At 35.1% G+C, this 17018-nt stretch overlaps 1 protein-coding gene across 1 annotated transcript; it reads right to left on the bottom strand.

The window, feature by feature from the left end:
- Positions 1-4879: 4879 nt before the first annotated feature.
- LOC122316005 (basic leucine zipper and W2 domain-containing protein 2-like) lies at positions 4880-12351 on the bottom strand. Its single transcript, XM_043132408.1, has 8 exons — positions 12211-12351; positions 11409-11432; positions 10295-10400; positions 10127-10195; positions 8924-9417; positions 8312-8573; positions 5840-6048; positions 4880-5135 (listed from the first exon to the last, which is right to left on the bottom strand). Exons 1-8 carry the CDS (start codon positions 12213-12215, stop codon positions 5069-5071), a joined length of 1236 nt encoding a protein of 411 aa, XP_042988342.1. The 5' UTR covers positions 12216-12351; the 3' UTR covers positions 4880-5068.
- Between the last annotated feature and the right edge of the window lie 4667 nt (positions 12352-17018).

The following is a 17018-nucleotide window of genomic DNA, read 5'->3' as shown; positions in this document are numbered from 1 at the left end:
AAATATCATAATGTTTCAACATTATTAACAATTCATACTTAATCGTAATTCATCATAAAGTATGGTATCGTCACAATTCCTCATATGCACTATGAGTACCTAGTGGTAAACGTAGTACAACTCATGTTAAAACTATATTGTCTACAGACTCATTCTCAATGCACTGGTAATATAACATAATATCATAACATGTACATCCACCAACCTTAAATGTCATAACATTTGACTATGTTCTAACATTCTTTAAAAAGAACTCATTCAAACCTCGTTGATTGTTCTTTGTCTACCTAGGGATTACCATTCCATTCTTAAATACTTTAGAGTGGATGAAGGAGTTTCACTAGAATAATTTCTCATTCTAGCCTTTGGGATAGTGACAAAAATTATTTTTCATGCTATGTTGAAAAAAGTATTTCACGACACATGCATATATGTAGGAAGCTTTCATATGAAAATGACATTTATTAATGGTGAGAATTTCACATGTCATGTAATTATGCACTCAATGTATCATATAACATGATCTTTTATGCTCAATATGACAATTACAACATAAATATGGCATTTATTAATAAATCATAAATAATTCATCAAGGTGTAAGTTAGAGGCTAAGTTACAAACTTCTTGAATTTAAAAGGTCGTAGTGGCTGAACTAAAAATTATGCTAAGTTAGGATTTATACGACTATGGGAAGATGTTCATTATCAAAAGTCTTCAAAAATAGATATTTACAAAAATACCCCTAAACTCTCAAACATTGCCACTAAGGCTCTAAATTTTTCACTATTTGCAAACGAATATCAAATGTAACCAAACTTCATGGGCATCATATTTTTCATATTCTAAAACCATCTATACCCTTAGAATTTTTAAATTCATAGTGGAACTAGGTCAAATACACACAACCCGTGACGTACACTCTAGTTGATGCTTAAATGTGTTTTCAACTATTGATCCCTATGAATGCATGCTTATGCAATTTTCTTAAATCACAAATAATCATTGTTCCCAACAATTAATGATGGTTAAAAACCTAAATCTTCATTAATCTTTCATTAATCAAGCATGATGCTCTTAGTCTAAATCACCAAGGCATGCTTCCTAAATTCACCCAAAACATGTACTTTAATTCTTATCCCGATCACAAGGCTTTATAAATGCTCATTGATCCACCCTAGGTGAAATAATTCAAAACTTCATGCCTTAATCATAACTTAATTAAAAACCATGCATGCTTGATGATCAACACAAGATAGAATCAAAACCTATCATGACATGCTTCTAATTTCAAAATAAAACCTTCAATGATCATTCTAAGACATTAATAAATTATATCAAAATATGTTAAGACATGCCATAGCCCAAATTTCCACTTAAAAAAATTTAAATTCTTAACTCATTCTTAATGAATCTGATTTTGAATTAAGCATGGTAACCTTATTTAAACTCAACCAAAATTTATTCCAACGCTTGAAAACAAAGCTTAACATGTAACTAATATTTAGGGCAAGAAAACATACAAATTTCGTGGCCCACTCAAGCTCCAACACAAGAACTCACAAGAACTTCAAGAACACTCAAGCGCACACACCCCTTTCAGTTTCTCTCAAGAACTAAGGGGGAAGATGGATCTCAATGCTCAAGAGCAGCTAGGAGATGAGGTGTGGAGGAAATGAGGAGGTGGAGGGGCCTCTTATAGGCAGAAAAGGAGGAGGGGACGTTGGGCTAAGTCTATGGGGATTGGGTGATGTAGGAGGTGGTGTAAGGTGCTAAAATTTCAGATTGCATTTCATCATCTTTGGTCACTTGTGCATAGTGAACAGTGCCTTAAATCACCATGACTTCATCAATTCAGGTGCTAAAATGATCCTATGGGTGCTTTTCAGGTCGTGGTGCAGAAGAAAGAAAAGAAAAACAAACAAAAATCAAGCATGAAGCTGATAGATTCAAGGATCGCTTTTTGGACAGTTTTGATCATGGCCTTGACTCACCCTTTTTTCCTTTCTCCATGGCTACTTTGTGCAGGTCATAAGCCATTCTTGGAAGGCTTTTTAGGTGAGGGATTGGTTCTTGGTTTGCTGCTAAGTGATTATGAAGTTGCAGCTCAAAATGAAAGGGGTGAAGGGAAATGGGTTGCCGAAATGAAGATGGCTTGATGCCTTCGATTTTGTGCTTTGTTTGGATGGAAAAATTCAGTCAAATCTCATGATTACCATGAGGAATTCTTGGAGATTAGGTGGTGATGGAGGTGGCATGCAGTTGTGGCTTAGCCATGGGCATAAGTGAGGTTAAAAATCAACCATTTTGATTCTCATCCAACTAGTGCCCAAGGTGAAATTGGTTTTGGTGTTTTGGTTTGGTTCTTGAAACCAAACTGTCCAAGGCTTGATCTGGGTTCAAAAGGATCTCATACGGTGTTTAAAAACCATAGTGCTCTTAAGAAAAAGGCACAAAAAGATTGGGCTTAAGGGCAAAACAGTCCATTGTACACAAAGGGCACACATGTGTGTGGATTGGTGTAGTTTGGTGATATGTCATTTCTCTTAATGACATGTGTGGAGGTTTATCTAGGGTCTTAATATGATCTAAGAATGATTTAATTGAGTAGTGAAACAAGAAAATTTTAGATCAAAAAGGCTAAAAAGATTAAGAAAGAACATTAAGCTCAAAATAAAGTTTAAAGATCACTAATAATGGATAAGTTTATTAATAGTCTTAACCCAATTTCAAAACTTAATTTGGGTTCAAAGATTCACTTAGGTTATGATATGGGTTTGAAGAAATCCATTGTATGGTGTATTGAACTTCAAATTGAATGGTGAAAAGAAGCAAAACAAGGCTTTGGGCATTGTTGGGCTTAAAAAGGCCATGAGAGTGAGTGGAGGTTTTATAGGTTTTGGCTGTGGGTTGATGGGAAGCCTTTATTTCCAGATTTTAAGAGATTATGAGAGGCCAGATCTACAAAGTTGGGGCTTGAAAAGCTTACCTTGACCAAATTGGACCATGGATCAAGCCTATACCAAGTTAGGCACAAAAGGCCTTATGTCTTTTCAAACTTGGGTCAACTCTTATCCTACCAAGACTTGCATTCCTATGAGACTTGGATGTTCACATTCTCAACACTTCTCAACACTTCTAAGTCTTGGTCCATTCACATTCTAAAGTTCTAAGGGCCTTAATAGGTTTAATAATGGGCTTGCTTCTCTAATCTTTAATGCTTAATAATTAATGACACTAAGTGCCATGATCTAAATAAATCTAACTATTTCTAATAAAATAATATAATAATATTTAAAGCCAAAATCATAAGCTTAATCTAAGGACGTTTAAAGATTAATCTAATGGTTAATTAGACGGTGTGTTTCACTCTACATCAACCGTAATATGACTTTGATACACCACAATTGGTTTGTTAACTTTGTTAGTTAATTCTTTGTAATTTGTATATATGTTAATAATGATTTTTTTTCCTAATTAACGTTCTTTTCTTTTTGAGACATCATATTATTCATATTCTCTTTTTTTTTTTCTTGCTTTCTTTTTCAAGTTTTATGATGTCATTTGGAGTTGGCAAATGTTTGCTACATGTTGTAACCTTTATTTCCCTTTTTTTAAATGTATTTCAATTGTTGTAACATTGTTATTCATTCAAGCTATTTGACAATTTGTAATACTTTAGATTAATGTGTAATAGTTTATACTACTTATAATGGGTTAGGATTATTAGTTAGCAACTTTATTACATTTATTTATATTTAGAGATAACATTTAGTTTTATATTTTATACATTTGATTTCAATTTTTCAATTGAAGTGAAAATAGGTTTTGGGTCAAATTGGCTCAAAAATGAATTATAGGCCTAAAAATGGCCCCACAAATAGGTTCTAGGCCCATTAAGGCCCACAAGTGGACAACCTAGGGGAGCCTGCCTATAGGGGCGAGGCTGAGGTCGAGGCTTGAGAGACAAACTCACTCACGTGGGAGCAAGAGGTGGAGCACCTGGCTACGCATTTAGCGATGGAGATAGGGATAACTAAGGTAGTACACTTAAATAACTTCATTATCCAACTTGCCTTGTCTAATAAAGATTAACTACTGATTGGGATGATTTTTTAACAATGCAAGTAGTGGAGAAGACAATCCGTCCTTGCCTAGTCAAACTCAGTGAGGATCCAGATGTTGATGTGAGGTTCTTTGCCAACCAAGCTCTGCAGTAAGGTAATCAGGTCATGATATCTACCTAAATTTGACTGTCATGGATTTTTTCTTTACTTATAATTTTCATTGTTGTTTTCCTGTCCTATTTGCGAGCTACCATACTTATTAATGTATCATCTTACTTGAGGTACTAGCAGATTTTTTCCCCCCAGCCAAACAATTTGCATCCTCGGCTGCTCTAAAGACCAATTTGTGCATAAAACCATGACTTATATTTAGCTTGTGTGATCATGTAATCAACCTTGTTGGACTGTAAACCAATTCTTCCATATTAGGGACCTTATTTGGTTGAATTATTTACAAATTAGAGAACTTGTTTAAGTTAATTAAATATAACGAAAGCTGCATCATTATTTGAAGAATGAATCCCCACAAATCGAGATACGGAGAGTACATCGGAGCACTCCCCTGTTGACATGGAAATAGTTCGATTGCTTTACGACTTTAAATGCCCATCTGTTTGTGTTCAAAGGAGCTTTAGCGTCTTAACTCCGTCTCATGTTTCAGGTTACCATTTCCATTTAAATAATTGACTTATCAAGCCACTTAAAATGTGCAAAATCAACCGGTGTGATTGAAGATGACAGAATTTAGAATGAAAAAACAGTAAAATGACGAGAGAGAGAGAGAGAGAGAGAGAGAGAGAGAGAGAACTGATTATTATAAGCAATAAACCATCAATGGTTTTATCATATCATATTCAGGAACACCAACGTAAAATATAAAAAAAGAGAGAAACGTGACATGGAAATTCATTAGTTAATAGTTCATATCGAAGACAACGGATAGAAATAAGATAGTGAGATAAAACTAAAAGCGCTAAGGTTTACAGCATCATTGGCTGCGCACCTATTCCTCTTCTTCCGCCTCCTCCAGCCAATTCACGAAGGACTCCAGTGCCTTCACAAAGGTTTGCCTGTTGCATTTTCCGACACAAAGTTATAAGTTTCAAGGAAAATGGAACAGAATTAATACTAAAATGGGTAACCCATAACAGGTGCAGTTGTCAGAATATGCAAATAAAGGTCCAAAGAAGTGTGAATCATGTTGTACAATTCCTAGGGAACATATTTATTTCGAAGGGAAAAAATGGCATGATTTCATCACCATTAAGCTCACTGCCATGCAACATCCAAAACATAGCACATGAAGAAGAGACAAATAATGTCCACAATCAGGCTTCAACATCTTTTTAAAACAAATAATAAAACTTAATTAAAAAGTGCAAAGACGTAACTAGTTACACATAATGTATACAGGAGATTGACCTATCTAGGTAGAAGCGAATCCTGAAAAGTTAACCCATTTAAATCTTTCATCGTCTTCTTAAGGAAGGCTCCATTTCAGATATCGAATTAACTACATGCCACAGGAAACAAATGAAATGATTTAAGCCATAGTCTGTCCTGCTATGCCACATCCAAAAAATCATAGCATGAGAAGACATCAATGGGACCAATATAATATTAACACATAAATAGCTCGTTTTTGCAGGTCAGAAGTATTTTGAGTAAACACAATGGGAGCCAATCTCAAGATAAACTACTATTGACCAAAAAAATCCCAGTGATCATGACAAATCTAATATCCCTACAGTGGAAATTAAATGAACTTAGATACCTGCCCTTCTGGTTTGTTCCTTTGCGGAACCAGTGCAGAATGGTGTCTTCTGCAAGCACATTCTGGTCATAGAGAGACCTCACAATCTCAGGGAACAGCTTCATGAGCTTCGCGTCCTCATAGCATTGCATCTGAACTTTATACATGAGCTCCAGCTCAAGTTTTCCATTAGTGCAGAAAGTATTCAACAGTTTTGCCCACGTTTTCACCTATATCACAAAAAAATATTTCCAATTAGGAATTCATTGGGGCCTTTAGGTGAAACACAATTCCACCATCAATTTAACGCATCACTTTCTTCAAATGGGATGAGAAACTGATATTCAGTTATCTTATGCAAGAATTCTTAAAAAATTCAATTGTATGTAATATCCACAGGATCCAGTTTTACTGCATATGCAAGTAATGGAATGGCATTAGCAGGAAGTACCAAACGCTCCTAAAAATGCTATGCATTAAATGATATACCAGATGACATAAATTTAGAAAAAGTAAATCAGAGTCTTGAATTGATATGAATTGTGCAGATTCAACTTCAGGAAAGACGTTTACATGGCCATTTTCTTTTCCCCTCTTTCGGGGCAGGTGGAAGTTTTTTATGATCAATATGCCAAAACGTTATATGAACACAAGCATAAGCAATGTGGTGGCACAAATTATAATCTATGGTTTAAGAGAAACAGAGTGACAAAATGAAAAAAAGAAGAAAACAAACATGTATTTTTAACAGAGGCAGCAAACAGTTCCAGAAAAGATGATTATCCGAGTATCCACTGGATGGAAACCTTTAAATCTTGCTATGGTATAAAAGCTGTGCTCTTAACAACTAACCCTATTACAATCCACAACCCAAATCAAAAGTCTACACTCTGACTAGTCAGCCACCCAGCTCCAATTTTACCATTTACTGTCTAAGCCCATGTAATCTTGCTAGCAAGACTCTGGCATGTTTTTTCCTCGCTATGCTAACATGACCTTCCGCACTAATGACCATCCTCTTGACCTTCATATTTTCAGTGATTATTCTCCTTTCTCTAATCAAAATTGTGGGTTTCCACACAAAAAAATGTGGGATCCCTTAGCCTTATTAATCACCAATCACACACAAGTCACTCGCATTTCTTTGATTTAATAATCACATTCTAACCATCTCAGAGAAAGAATCTCTTCACTAATTTGCTCCCTAAGATAAATGAAAACACTTACTTATAAATAAATAAATAAATAAATGAAAACACTTACTTATAAATAAATAAATAAATAAATGAAAACACTTACTTATAAATAAATAAATAAATAAATGAAAACACTTACTTATAAATAAATAAATAAATAAATGAAAACACTCAATAGTAAAGAGTAAACTAAGTTACAGAAAAAAAAAAAAAAAAAGAGAGACAGACAGACAGACAGACAGACAGACAGAAGAAAATCAATCAAGGTTGTCCAAAAATTGCATAAAAAACAGAGACCAGAAATTAGAAGGAAGCATCTGCTCAACCACTTCCAAGTAAGAATATCTACAATGTCTCCACAGGCAATGTACAAGTACAACAGTGAGACTTGTCATATGAATATGAAATTGAAAAGAACATGGCAATAGTGGCAAAGCAAGCCAAGAGCAACCCATATTCTGCTATCATAAAAGATTCACATTTACCATCAGAACCATCTTTTGGTCATCTAATTTTTTTTTATCAGCACCGGGTGTCCAAGAACAGCGTCCCGACTAATCCCAGGGGTGCACAGGCCCTTGGCAAGGAGTTTTCTGCAAGTGCACATTGAGCAATTCAAGGGGAAAATCCCCCGGTCTGATGGCCTCTTAAACCTAGAGGGAACATACCCCCAAGCCCAAGGCCTTTACCACTTTAGCCAACCTGGTAATCTAACTTTCAAAACTCAGTTTCCGAATTTAGAAGCAACAATGCTGAAAATCCAAAGAGGATTAGAGTCTTTGCTTAGAGCTGTAAACAAACAAAACTACTCAACAAGCCACGGGGGATCAATGGTCCCACCTGTTCTCTCTCTCTCTCTCTCACCCATGCGCACGAGTGTGCACACAGAGCCAACTTCTTTAGATTTAAAAGTAGTAAATTATTCTTCTACATCCAGTTTGGCAAATTACAAAACTGTATTTAATTGCCACCTGCCACCCCGAAAACAAAAAAATAACCCAACCAGAAAACAAAAGATTCAACTTGCTCAAATTGCTCAATTGGGATGGGGTGCATACTCAAAGATTCTGGGTTCAATTCCTTACTAGGTGTTTCCTTGGATTACCATACACAGTTCTGGTCAGCGAGGTTGTGTATCCAAGGTTTACTCTCCACAAGTGAGTCAGAAGAGCCCTACCTAGGCGAGGTTCCACATCACCAAAATATATATGAATATGCGACACACACAACCAACATGTACAACATTCAACATGCATGTTCCAAAAAGAGCACAAAACAAGTACAGGCCCAAGCATACCTGGCGTAAAGCAGAATTAGCATTTTGTTGCTGATTCTTTCCAGACCACTGAACAGCATCCATTATGACATCCCACAGAATCCTCACAACCTCAATGTCTGGCAATTTAGCATCTTTAACACGCTGCTTCACTGTTTCTATGACTTCAGACATATCAACCTCCTCCGTTAACTGGGTTGTTAAAGCAGATTTCATTTCCTTAAGTTTCACCTCAAATATTTTCTTGTCGTTATATTCCACCAAGGCTACCAGCCCTTCTTTGCTGAAACATTGGCAATAATAAACATAGATTAGTTCCAAATTATCTGTCAAGGACAAAACAGTGATGAAATTAAAAACAATAAAACAATGAGGAGAAAAAAGATGTCATGTGAACTCATCGAAATACAACAAGGCAGAATATAAAAGAAATATTCCATCAAGCTACTAAACATTTCTTTTCTATAGAATTGAGCAGAATGCATTTGGTAAATATAAAGGCAGGTCCACACAAGAAACATATAATGGTGGATCTGGAATTAGGAAGAGAGAGAGAGAGAGAGGAGGAAAGAATTTTAAAAAAGCATCTGTAACAACATTTCCACAATCTAATAGTACAAACTACAAACTTACGTAAAATGCTCTGAGAAAACCTCAGGAGATCGCTTTGCAGATGGGAAAAAGTTCAGAAGATTTTCTTCCACTTTACCCCGCTTCAGTATAGAAATCAAATCATCAAGGCTATTATCAATCAGATATTCCTTAAAGAAATCTGTTATAAATAAAAGAACTAGCCCTTTGGCCACAAGGTTATCCTTAAGCAGTGGCTGGAACACAGTCTCTGGTGGAAGACCTGATAGCTTCTGAGAGAAAGCAAGTGCTGTGAAAATTGCCAGCTTCTTCGTCTCATTCTCCTCAAAAAGCTCCAAGGACTGCAGGAATCTTCGCATGACATTTTCAAGATTTTTTATGAGAAATGGCCTCCGCCTTAAAATTTTCTGTATGTAGATCACAGAAGGTAAGATAGCTTCACGTTTAGCATCACAGTCTATTATAGAGTAAGGATGACGCTCCCCCTCATCAGGTTTGGTAGTTCCAGGTTGCGTACGCCCTCCTGTGAAAACAACCTGCAGTAATCAAGTAATACGACTTATACGAAATCCAGAAAGTTAAACATAACTTAAATTTCCCATAAAATATATGTAAGAGTAAAATAACAATACTGCATTAAACTAGCACACTTATGTGTTGCTCTAGTACATGTCCCATATACTTTGGCTCTTGCCTATTCTTATGATCAATAAAATATTGTTTACCGATAAAATAAAAAAAGAGTAAAATAACAAATGTGATGCATTTTCTGCCTTGATCACACGTACAAGTATTGTGTAACAGATACATAGATAAATGGTTTAAGAGATAATTGGTGAATCTTAAAGGAAATATCACATGAGAAAAACTAATTTCATACCAAGCTAAATAATGGAGTTGGGACTAAATGATAAATTTGATATTTCTTGAAGTATATCAAATGTTAGACTGATATCAACAAAAAGGACCAGGTTTTCCTTTTTGTTTTATTTTTTGTCTTTTCAGTTTTGTTATGACTGACCTGATCCACATGTAAATTTGATTATTTGATGAGTCATCCACTATATTGAAGCATCATGCCATAAAACACTTGATAAACAAATGCTATGAATATATTTCCCTCGATCTTAGCCCAGGATTGCCATTCTTTACATGTGAAGATCCAGTGAAACTCATAATGATTGGTTTTTTTTCCTTTTTTTGTCAGAGGATATAAAATAATATCTAAAGGATCAAGAAGCATGCCTCAATAAAGGTGTCACCGTATCTTGAGAAGTTAAGATCTGAAGACTCAATAGTCTTGGCAACAAGTTCCTGCAAGTAAAAGATATGGTCACATACAACAATAAAAAATGGACACAGTGCACACATGCACATTTGTAGTTATTAAGATTATGCATGGGTAACAATTACCAAATCACCAGCATTATCCAAATAAATCTGGACCACTGCATCCGCAAATGCTGCAGGGTCCAGAGGCGCTGCGATGTTCCGTTTGCGGGTCTTAATCCGCGTACCACTGGACATGAGGATCAATAAAACTAAATGAGAATGAGGTTGAAGCTAAAAACTTTCTGGTTGCTGTAGTAGTAGTAGCTATTGTAATACTAATTAATAACAATGATGTTATGGAAGGCAAGACTACCCACAAATATGGAATATCCATGATGCACAAGCACTTTTTTTTTTTTAAGTTACCATAAGCACATCAAATGCATCCCTAAAAACAACATCAGGTATCACTTCTTTAAAAATCAGATGAATTGAGCACAATGGGATATTTGTGCCATTTTCAATGGATAACGCTACAATTAGTCTTTTTAAAAATACAATGATTGGAGGGAATTCACAAATGTATGCATCCTATCCACCAACCTAACCAGTAGAGAAAACAAAAGAACATGATGAAAATCACTAAATTCGATTCCCACATAAAGTAGATTTCATTATCCACGATGGTAAGATTCTAGTTTCATTCATCTTCTATAAGAAAAACAAAAATCAAAATACGACGATAGGGAAGAAACCTCTAAAATAGAAAAGTACAGAGTAAAGGCAATGAAGCATCATAGTAGCATGTGATAACTTCAAGGTAGCTTGGTAACAATTAATCATTTAACACAATGCTATCTTAGATCATTGAAAAGATACATGAAAAACTGAACATGATTTATAAAATGTAAAGGTTCCAACGATTGTAATAGAAAATAGTGTAGCCATGTCTTCCAGTGGCTTCTTGACATAAATGGACATAATTTCATCGAGGACCAAAGAAATGTAGATCCCAATATGATTGAGCCTAACACAACAAGTTGGCCAGGAGTATTTGTCCGTATAATTTCTCCTTCCACCAAACCAAGAAAGTATAAAATTAAGTTTAACATATTGTTACCATTTCTAATTATCTATTCATCAATTAATGAAAGGAACAAAATTAAAAACACTATTTCATTAATTAGATAAAATTCCAAAATATCAAAAAAATAGACCAGCTAACACAGAGCGTAAAACAGAGAAGACATCTTACCCAAGAGTGGGCTTCTCCTTCGAGCTGCAGAAACGGAGCCAAAAGACATTAATCAGTGATTTTGAGCTATAACCTTAAGATGAAAAAAACGAAAGGATCTTGCAGCAAATATTATATCGTAACTTTTTTCCGCAAGTAAAATGAATCATAACTGATGTAACAAAGATGGAGTTTCGAGGTAAGGAATATCAAATCCGTCTCAACATAACGATAGATAGAAGTATAAAGAAATCTTATTTCCCATAAAAAAAAAAAAAAAAAAAAAAAAAAAAGGTGGAAAAGATAAATAAGCCCAACTCCACCCCCTGCACATTCTGGAAATCAAGAAACCCATAAAAAATAAAATAAAATAAATCCCATCCCATCAAGTTTCAACTGTAATTCACATCCAAAGTATATTTCTTTATCAAGATCCATATCAAAGGGAAAAACCCAATGCAAACCCGAAAATATAAATACATAATTCTATCATATTTTATATTTCTTGAAAAAAGTTAATAAACACGAAATCCTTCATAGAATTTTAATCCCTATCAAGGGCCAAAAACTTATAATATAGAATAATTCAACAGGAAAGCCTACAAGATCGAGCAATTCAACAACAACCCAAAGCAAGCAAACCCACCAAGAACGTCATGAACCAAAACATAAAGAATTCTATAAATAAATTAAATAAAATAAAACAAAGAGTAGGCCAGAAAACACCATTTAGAGTTCGAATCTCATACATAGAGAATCAGATCCGTGACGAAAACAGGCAGCAAATCAGACAGCCTAGACGGAGAGGGTGGGAGGAAGGTACCTCATAAACCAAGACGAAGACGAATCGAAGGAGATGTGAGTCGGAGTCTCTCTGCGCCCGAAGTTCCTGCGATTAGAGTGACGGAGAGAGGAAGAGAGAGTAAAGTTAGCGGGTTTGCACGGATACTTATCGTATGCAGAGACCTGCGACAGGGGGAGAGAGGTAATAAAAACAAATAAAATAATGAGATATTAATTATGTTGGGAATTAATTTTAAGAATCATATATAGAATTAATTAAGAATCATATATAGAATTAATTACAAGAATCATAAATATATATATAATACTGTTACATTTATAAAAAAAATTATATAAAATAATTTTATAAATTAATATGATTTGATTTATTAAATTTATTTTATAATAAAAATAATTTAATAATTTAATAAATTATATCAAGTCGCATTAATTTATAAAATTATTTTTTTAATTAAAATATTATATATATATATATATTATTTCTACAAAGTTATTCGGATTCCCCTGAAGAGCCATAAAATGAACATATTCTACCGCTATTAAATATTATTATTATTATTATTATTATAAGAATAAGAATAGAATCGTCTTGACTTGACTAATGATTTTCACAGAGAGAGAGAGAGTTGCTCTACCTACAAATTCAATGTAGAAATTAACAAATAAAAAAATCAAGCCAGGGTAAACAGGCAAAGAAAGGGAGGCAACTCCTGCTTCTTTAAAGTTAACAAAATACATGAAAGATTGGTCACACGTGCATTTGCAATGGTCGGAAGTCAAGACTACAAACTATTTAATTCTCTCTTTGAGATTCACGTTTTTAACAAACATGATGGGAAAGTAAAATTACCGGTGTTAGAAATGATATAACAATTTAAGAAATTATAGTAAAATAATTTATAAATAATAGTGAAATAAAATAATACAACAAGCATGCATACTCTTGTTAAAAAAATAAATATATATGAGACCCACATAAATAGTAAGCATCGCCCATTTCCATTATAAATAGTATACGACGCCTATATTTTGTAATTATGAATTCGATACAAACTTGATATAAATAACATCCGATGCTTGAACATTCTGTAATAACAGTGAAATGATTTGTAAATAATAATAAAGAAAAATGATAAAATAGAATGCGTGCTTGTATGCTTAGCACACGTGAGTATAAAAATTTTGGCAGCAAAAAGAAAAAGGAGGTATAGATAAATTTATAAATGTGAGTATAAGAGAATTTAATAATATCAAACTCAACTTCATAAATATTCATAAGTCATGAAAACCCATCATAAGTCTCCAAGTTGGCTAAACTATTACATCCCATAAATCTTTCACCAAGTCTTTAAAACTTGAACAAATACATATCTATAGAGTCTAACTGAAAATAGGGACAGGCCCTCGCCTCATTTCTCATGATGAGCTTGTTCATACTCGTCCTCATCACCTATATCTGCATTAAAGTCGATTCCAAAAATTAAAATCGTAGTGAGACCACCAAGGTAAGATTTTGAAAAATCTAAATAAGGACCATACTGATAGTTATGAAATAAAATATGATAATAAAATATGTTTGATAAATAATACTCAAGACCCTAGGCAACGAGATCTACTTACCGAAGAAAGGAACCAAACCAAAATTCATGTCGGGGATTGCAATCCCGAGAGTGGAAAGAAATATCACATATGCACTTTTAAAATTTGAACAAGGCGAGGAAATCGAATAATAATATTCATAACTCATAAGTTTTTACAAATTTGAAAAAGCAAGCATCAAAGTTAATACCAGCATTAAAACCTTAAGTAATACCGTTTTAACATAGTTTAACCATACGAGCATCTCGAGCTCAATTATAAGTCCAAAGTTCCATAAATTCGAGAATTTATCCACAAATTTCTTGTAAGGGCTTTCGACTTTAAAACACTCATTTTTAAAGTATGCTCCACGGTCCCTCCCTATACTAATGTGCACACACCCTAGTTCTCTTGGTCATACAATGGGTAACAACAGCATGTGGATCTTCATTACAAGCAACTCTTGGCTTCGAGTCCTCATCCTTGACCATGGCATTCTTTGACCTCAACCAGCAAAGAGACAACAACTACAGTACGAAAGTATTACTATCTCATTTAAGTCCATCGACGCAGATGCCCAACTTCAACCCAAAGGATGTCACTCCATCATTGCACGCTCCTATAAGCGATCAAATGAGCTTTATCAAGATAATGTTCAATTTCGGCTTGGGGTCATGATGGACACACTCCCCTATAAAATATACTACATCCTTCTTAAAAAAAGTTAATAGAAATTCGAGATATAATATTTTGAGAAAATCCAAGTAAAAAGTTCTTTCTTTATTAAAAACGCATAAACAAATATTTGTATGAATGTCACATGAGTAAGATTGCATGCATACAAGAGAGATGGAACGAGGAATTACTAGGTAATGAAGACTCTCCTTAACACACAAGTAGGGCTTGCATACTGCACTATCATTTGCCCATTTTGTAAGTATTGGCATGGCAAATGCTTACCGCCCATTTTGTAAGTATTAGCATGGAAAATGCTTACTTGTTTAGCATAGACCTTTCCTAAGTATGGTTGTCATCGAGTTGTTGGAAATCCGATGATGACCTTCTAACATCCAAGCGTGTGCTTAGGCTTCCATCAATAGAAAGTTCAGGCTAGAGAGAGAGAGAGAGAGAGAGAGAGAGAGAGAGTTAATTTGTAGTTTGTGAGGGTGACATCCAGTGAAGAGAATAAAAAGGGAAGGAAATGAAATTTCTCACGGGTTCTCTCTAGCTGGTCGCGGGAGTGGTCTGTTGGTTCGCAAGTCCTCAGCTGTCTAGGTGTATGCTAGATTGGAATGGTGCAGAACTCTAAAATGATTAGCTCTACTAGAGGTTAGAGGCTTCACTACTGGGTGACGAATTCTTCTAAAAGGGATGGCCTCCCAGACTGTTGAGGGTGAATGTTGTCCATGTAACAATAAAGTCATTGCTCGTGGTTAGACGAATAGTGAATCTGTGAGTATTTTATAAATTAAGTATATAATTTTTATATAACTATTAACTAATACTAATATTTATAATTATATACTAATACTAATATTTGTACTAATACTAATAGTCTAATATGGTATTAAAAAAAATACTAATAGTCTAATAATATTATAATATAAACTATAGTTATATTAACATATTTATATTAAATCACTATAAGTAATACTAATATATAACTATACTAATAGTATACTATTAATACTAATCACTCTAATTAATACTAATATATAGCTATACAATATACTTGTACAGTTGTACTAATACTATAGTCTATTATATAGTCTAAATTCTAACATAGGCTATACAACTATAACTAATACTTAATAAGAGTATTACTAATGCACTGATATTTTTTCAAAAAACTCTCCTCTAACCGTTTTCTCTCTCGTCGTCTTCCCAAAAAAGGCAAAAAGAGAGCAAATGACCTAGGTGGAGTCGGAGTCTCAGTTTACTCTTTTGAGTAAGGAAGAGGTGAGGTTTGTAAGTAAACGGTGGGAGTGAGGTATGGAGATCTTGAAGAAGCAATGGGAGAAGTTAAAGTTGACTGAAGAGTAAAATGAGGTTATTAGTCTGGATATGAACATTACAGGGAAGATTTTGGAGGAAGGAAATAGAAGTTTGGTAGGGAAGTTACTATCGGATAGAAAGATAAATAAGGAAGTAATCCAGGCTACAATGCGAAAAATCTGGAGAACGGGGGGATCCTTTGAGTTTCACGAGATCGATGAGAATTTATTTGTGATTACCTTTGGAAATCGGAAGGATAAAGATAGAGTGCTTGAAGGCAAGCCTTGGCTGTTTGACAATCGGCTGTTAGTGCTCAAGTCTTTTGACGGATTCGTATCCCCTCAACTGATGCATTTTGATACAGAGAAATTTTGGGTGCAAATGTATAATCTGCCACTTGCTTGTATGAATGCTGAAGTGGAGAAACAAATAGGTGATTCGATTGGCAAAGTTCGAGAAGTGGAGGTGAGTGCAAATGGCATTGGATGGGGACAATGTTTGAGAGTAAAAATCGAAATCGACCTAAAAGAAGACTGGCGAGGGGCAGAACAACGAGTTTGCTCGGGGAGAAAATCTGGATTCCATTGAAGTATGAGAAGCTCCCTAAACTTTGCTTCAAATGTGGTGTTATTAGCCACAAGGAGGGTGGGTGTGTGGGGATAGAGGGGATCGAATCTGGAGGGAAAGGCATCGGTGGTCAGTTTGGCACGTGGCTCCGAGCTACCTATAAGCCCCGACGTAGAATGGAAGATGAACGGGGACAGGCTGCAACCGAGGGAGGTAGGGGGAGTGAGGAGGGAGGGGTAAGTCAGGATGAGGTTGCCATTATTGTAACCTTAGAGCAGGAGGTGGAAGGGCCAAAGGGGCAGGAAGGAGGGGTTAGTGAAGAAAAAAACTCTGGTAGGAAAGACTATGAAAAAAACAATATAGGGAGGGTGGAGGAGGAAAATGCATATGAGGTGTTTGATCATATGCCAACTCGGGTAGAGACTGAGGTAGGGGGGAGAGAGGAAGTAAGTCGAGACCAAGGTGAGAATGGGCCTAAGCTGCAGCTAATGGATAGCTTGATAGTGTCTCAAGATGAGCCTGATGCATTGAGGGAAGAAGGTCTGGATCAAACTTTAGTGACAGAAGGAAGTGGCGTGAAGACGGTGAAGGGAAGATGGAAGAGGAGGGCACAAGTTGTAGGTAATTCTAGACTTCGTCTTGTGGGGTCTGGTAGTAAACGTAGCATAGCCAGTGTTGACTCTGATG

Source organism: Carya illinoinensis, chromosome 7, assembly GCF_018687715.1.
Source record: "Carya illinoinensis cultivar Pawnee chromosome 7, C.illinoinensisPawnee_v1, whole genome shotgun sequence".
In the NCBI taxonomy this organism is placed as follows: Eukaryota; Viridiplantae; Streptophyta; class Magnoliopsida; order Fagales; family Juglandaceae; genus Carya; species Carya illinoinensis.
This window is presented reverse-complemented; position numbering and strand designations above follow the sequence as displayed.

What these genes read in the sequence shown, in the direction of transcription:
- LOC122316005 (XM_043132408.1), bottom strand. An exon ending in AAGGAGAAGCCCACTCTTGG is followed by an intron (nt 10,401 to 11,408) that starts GTAAGATGTCTT and finishes CCTCATGTCCAG; the next exon opens with TGGTACGCGGATTAAGACCC. An exon ending in GGAACAAACCAGAAGGGCAG is followed by an intron (nt 5,136 to 5,839) that starts GTATCTAAGTTC and finishes AAAATGCAACAG; the next exon opens with GCAAACCTTTGTGAAGGCAC.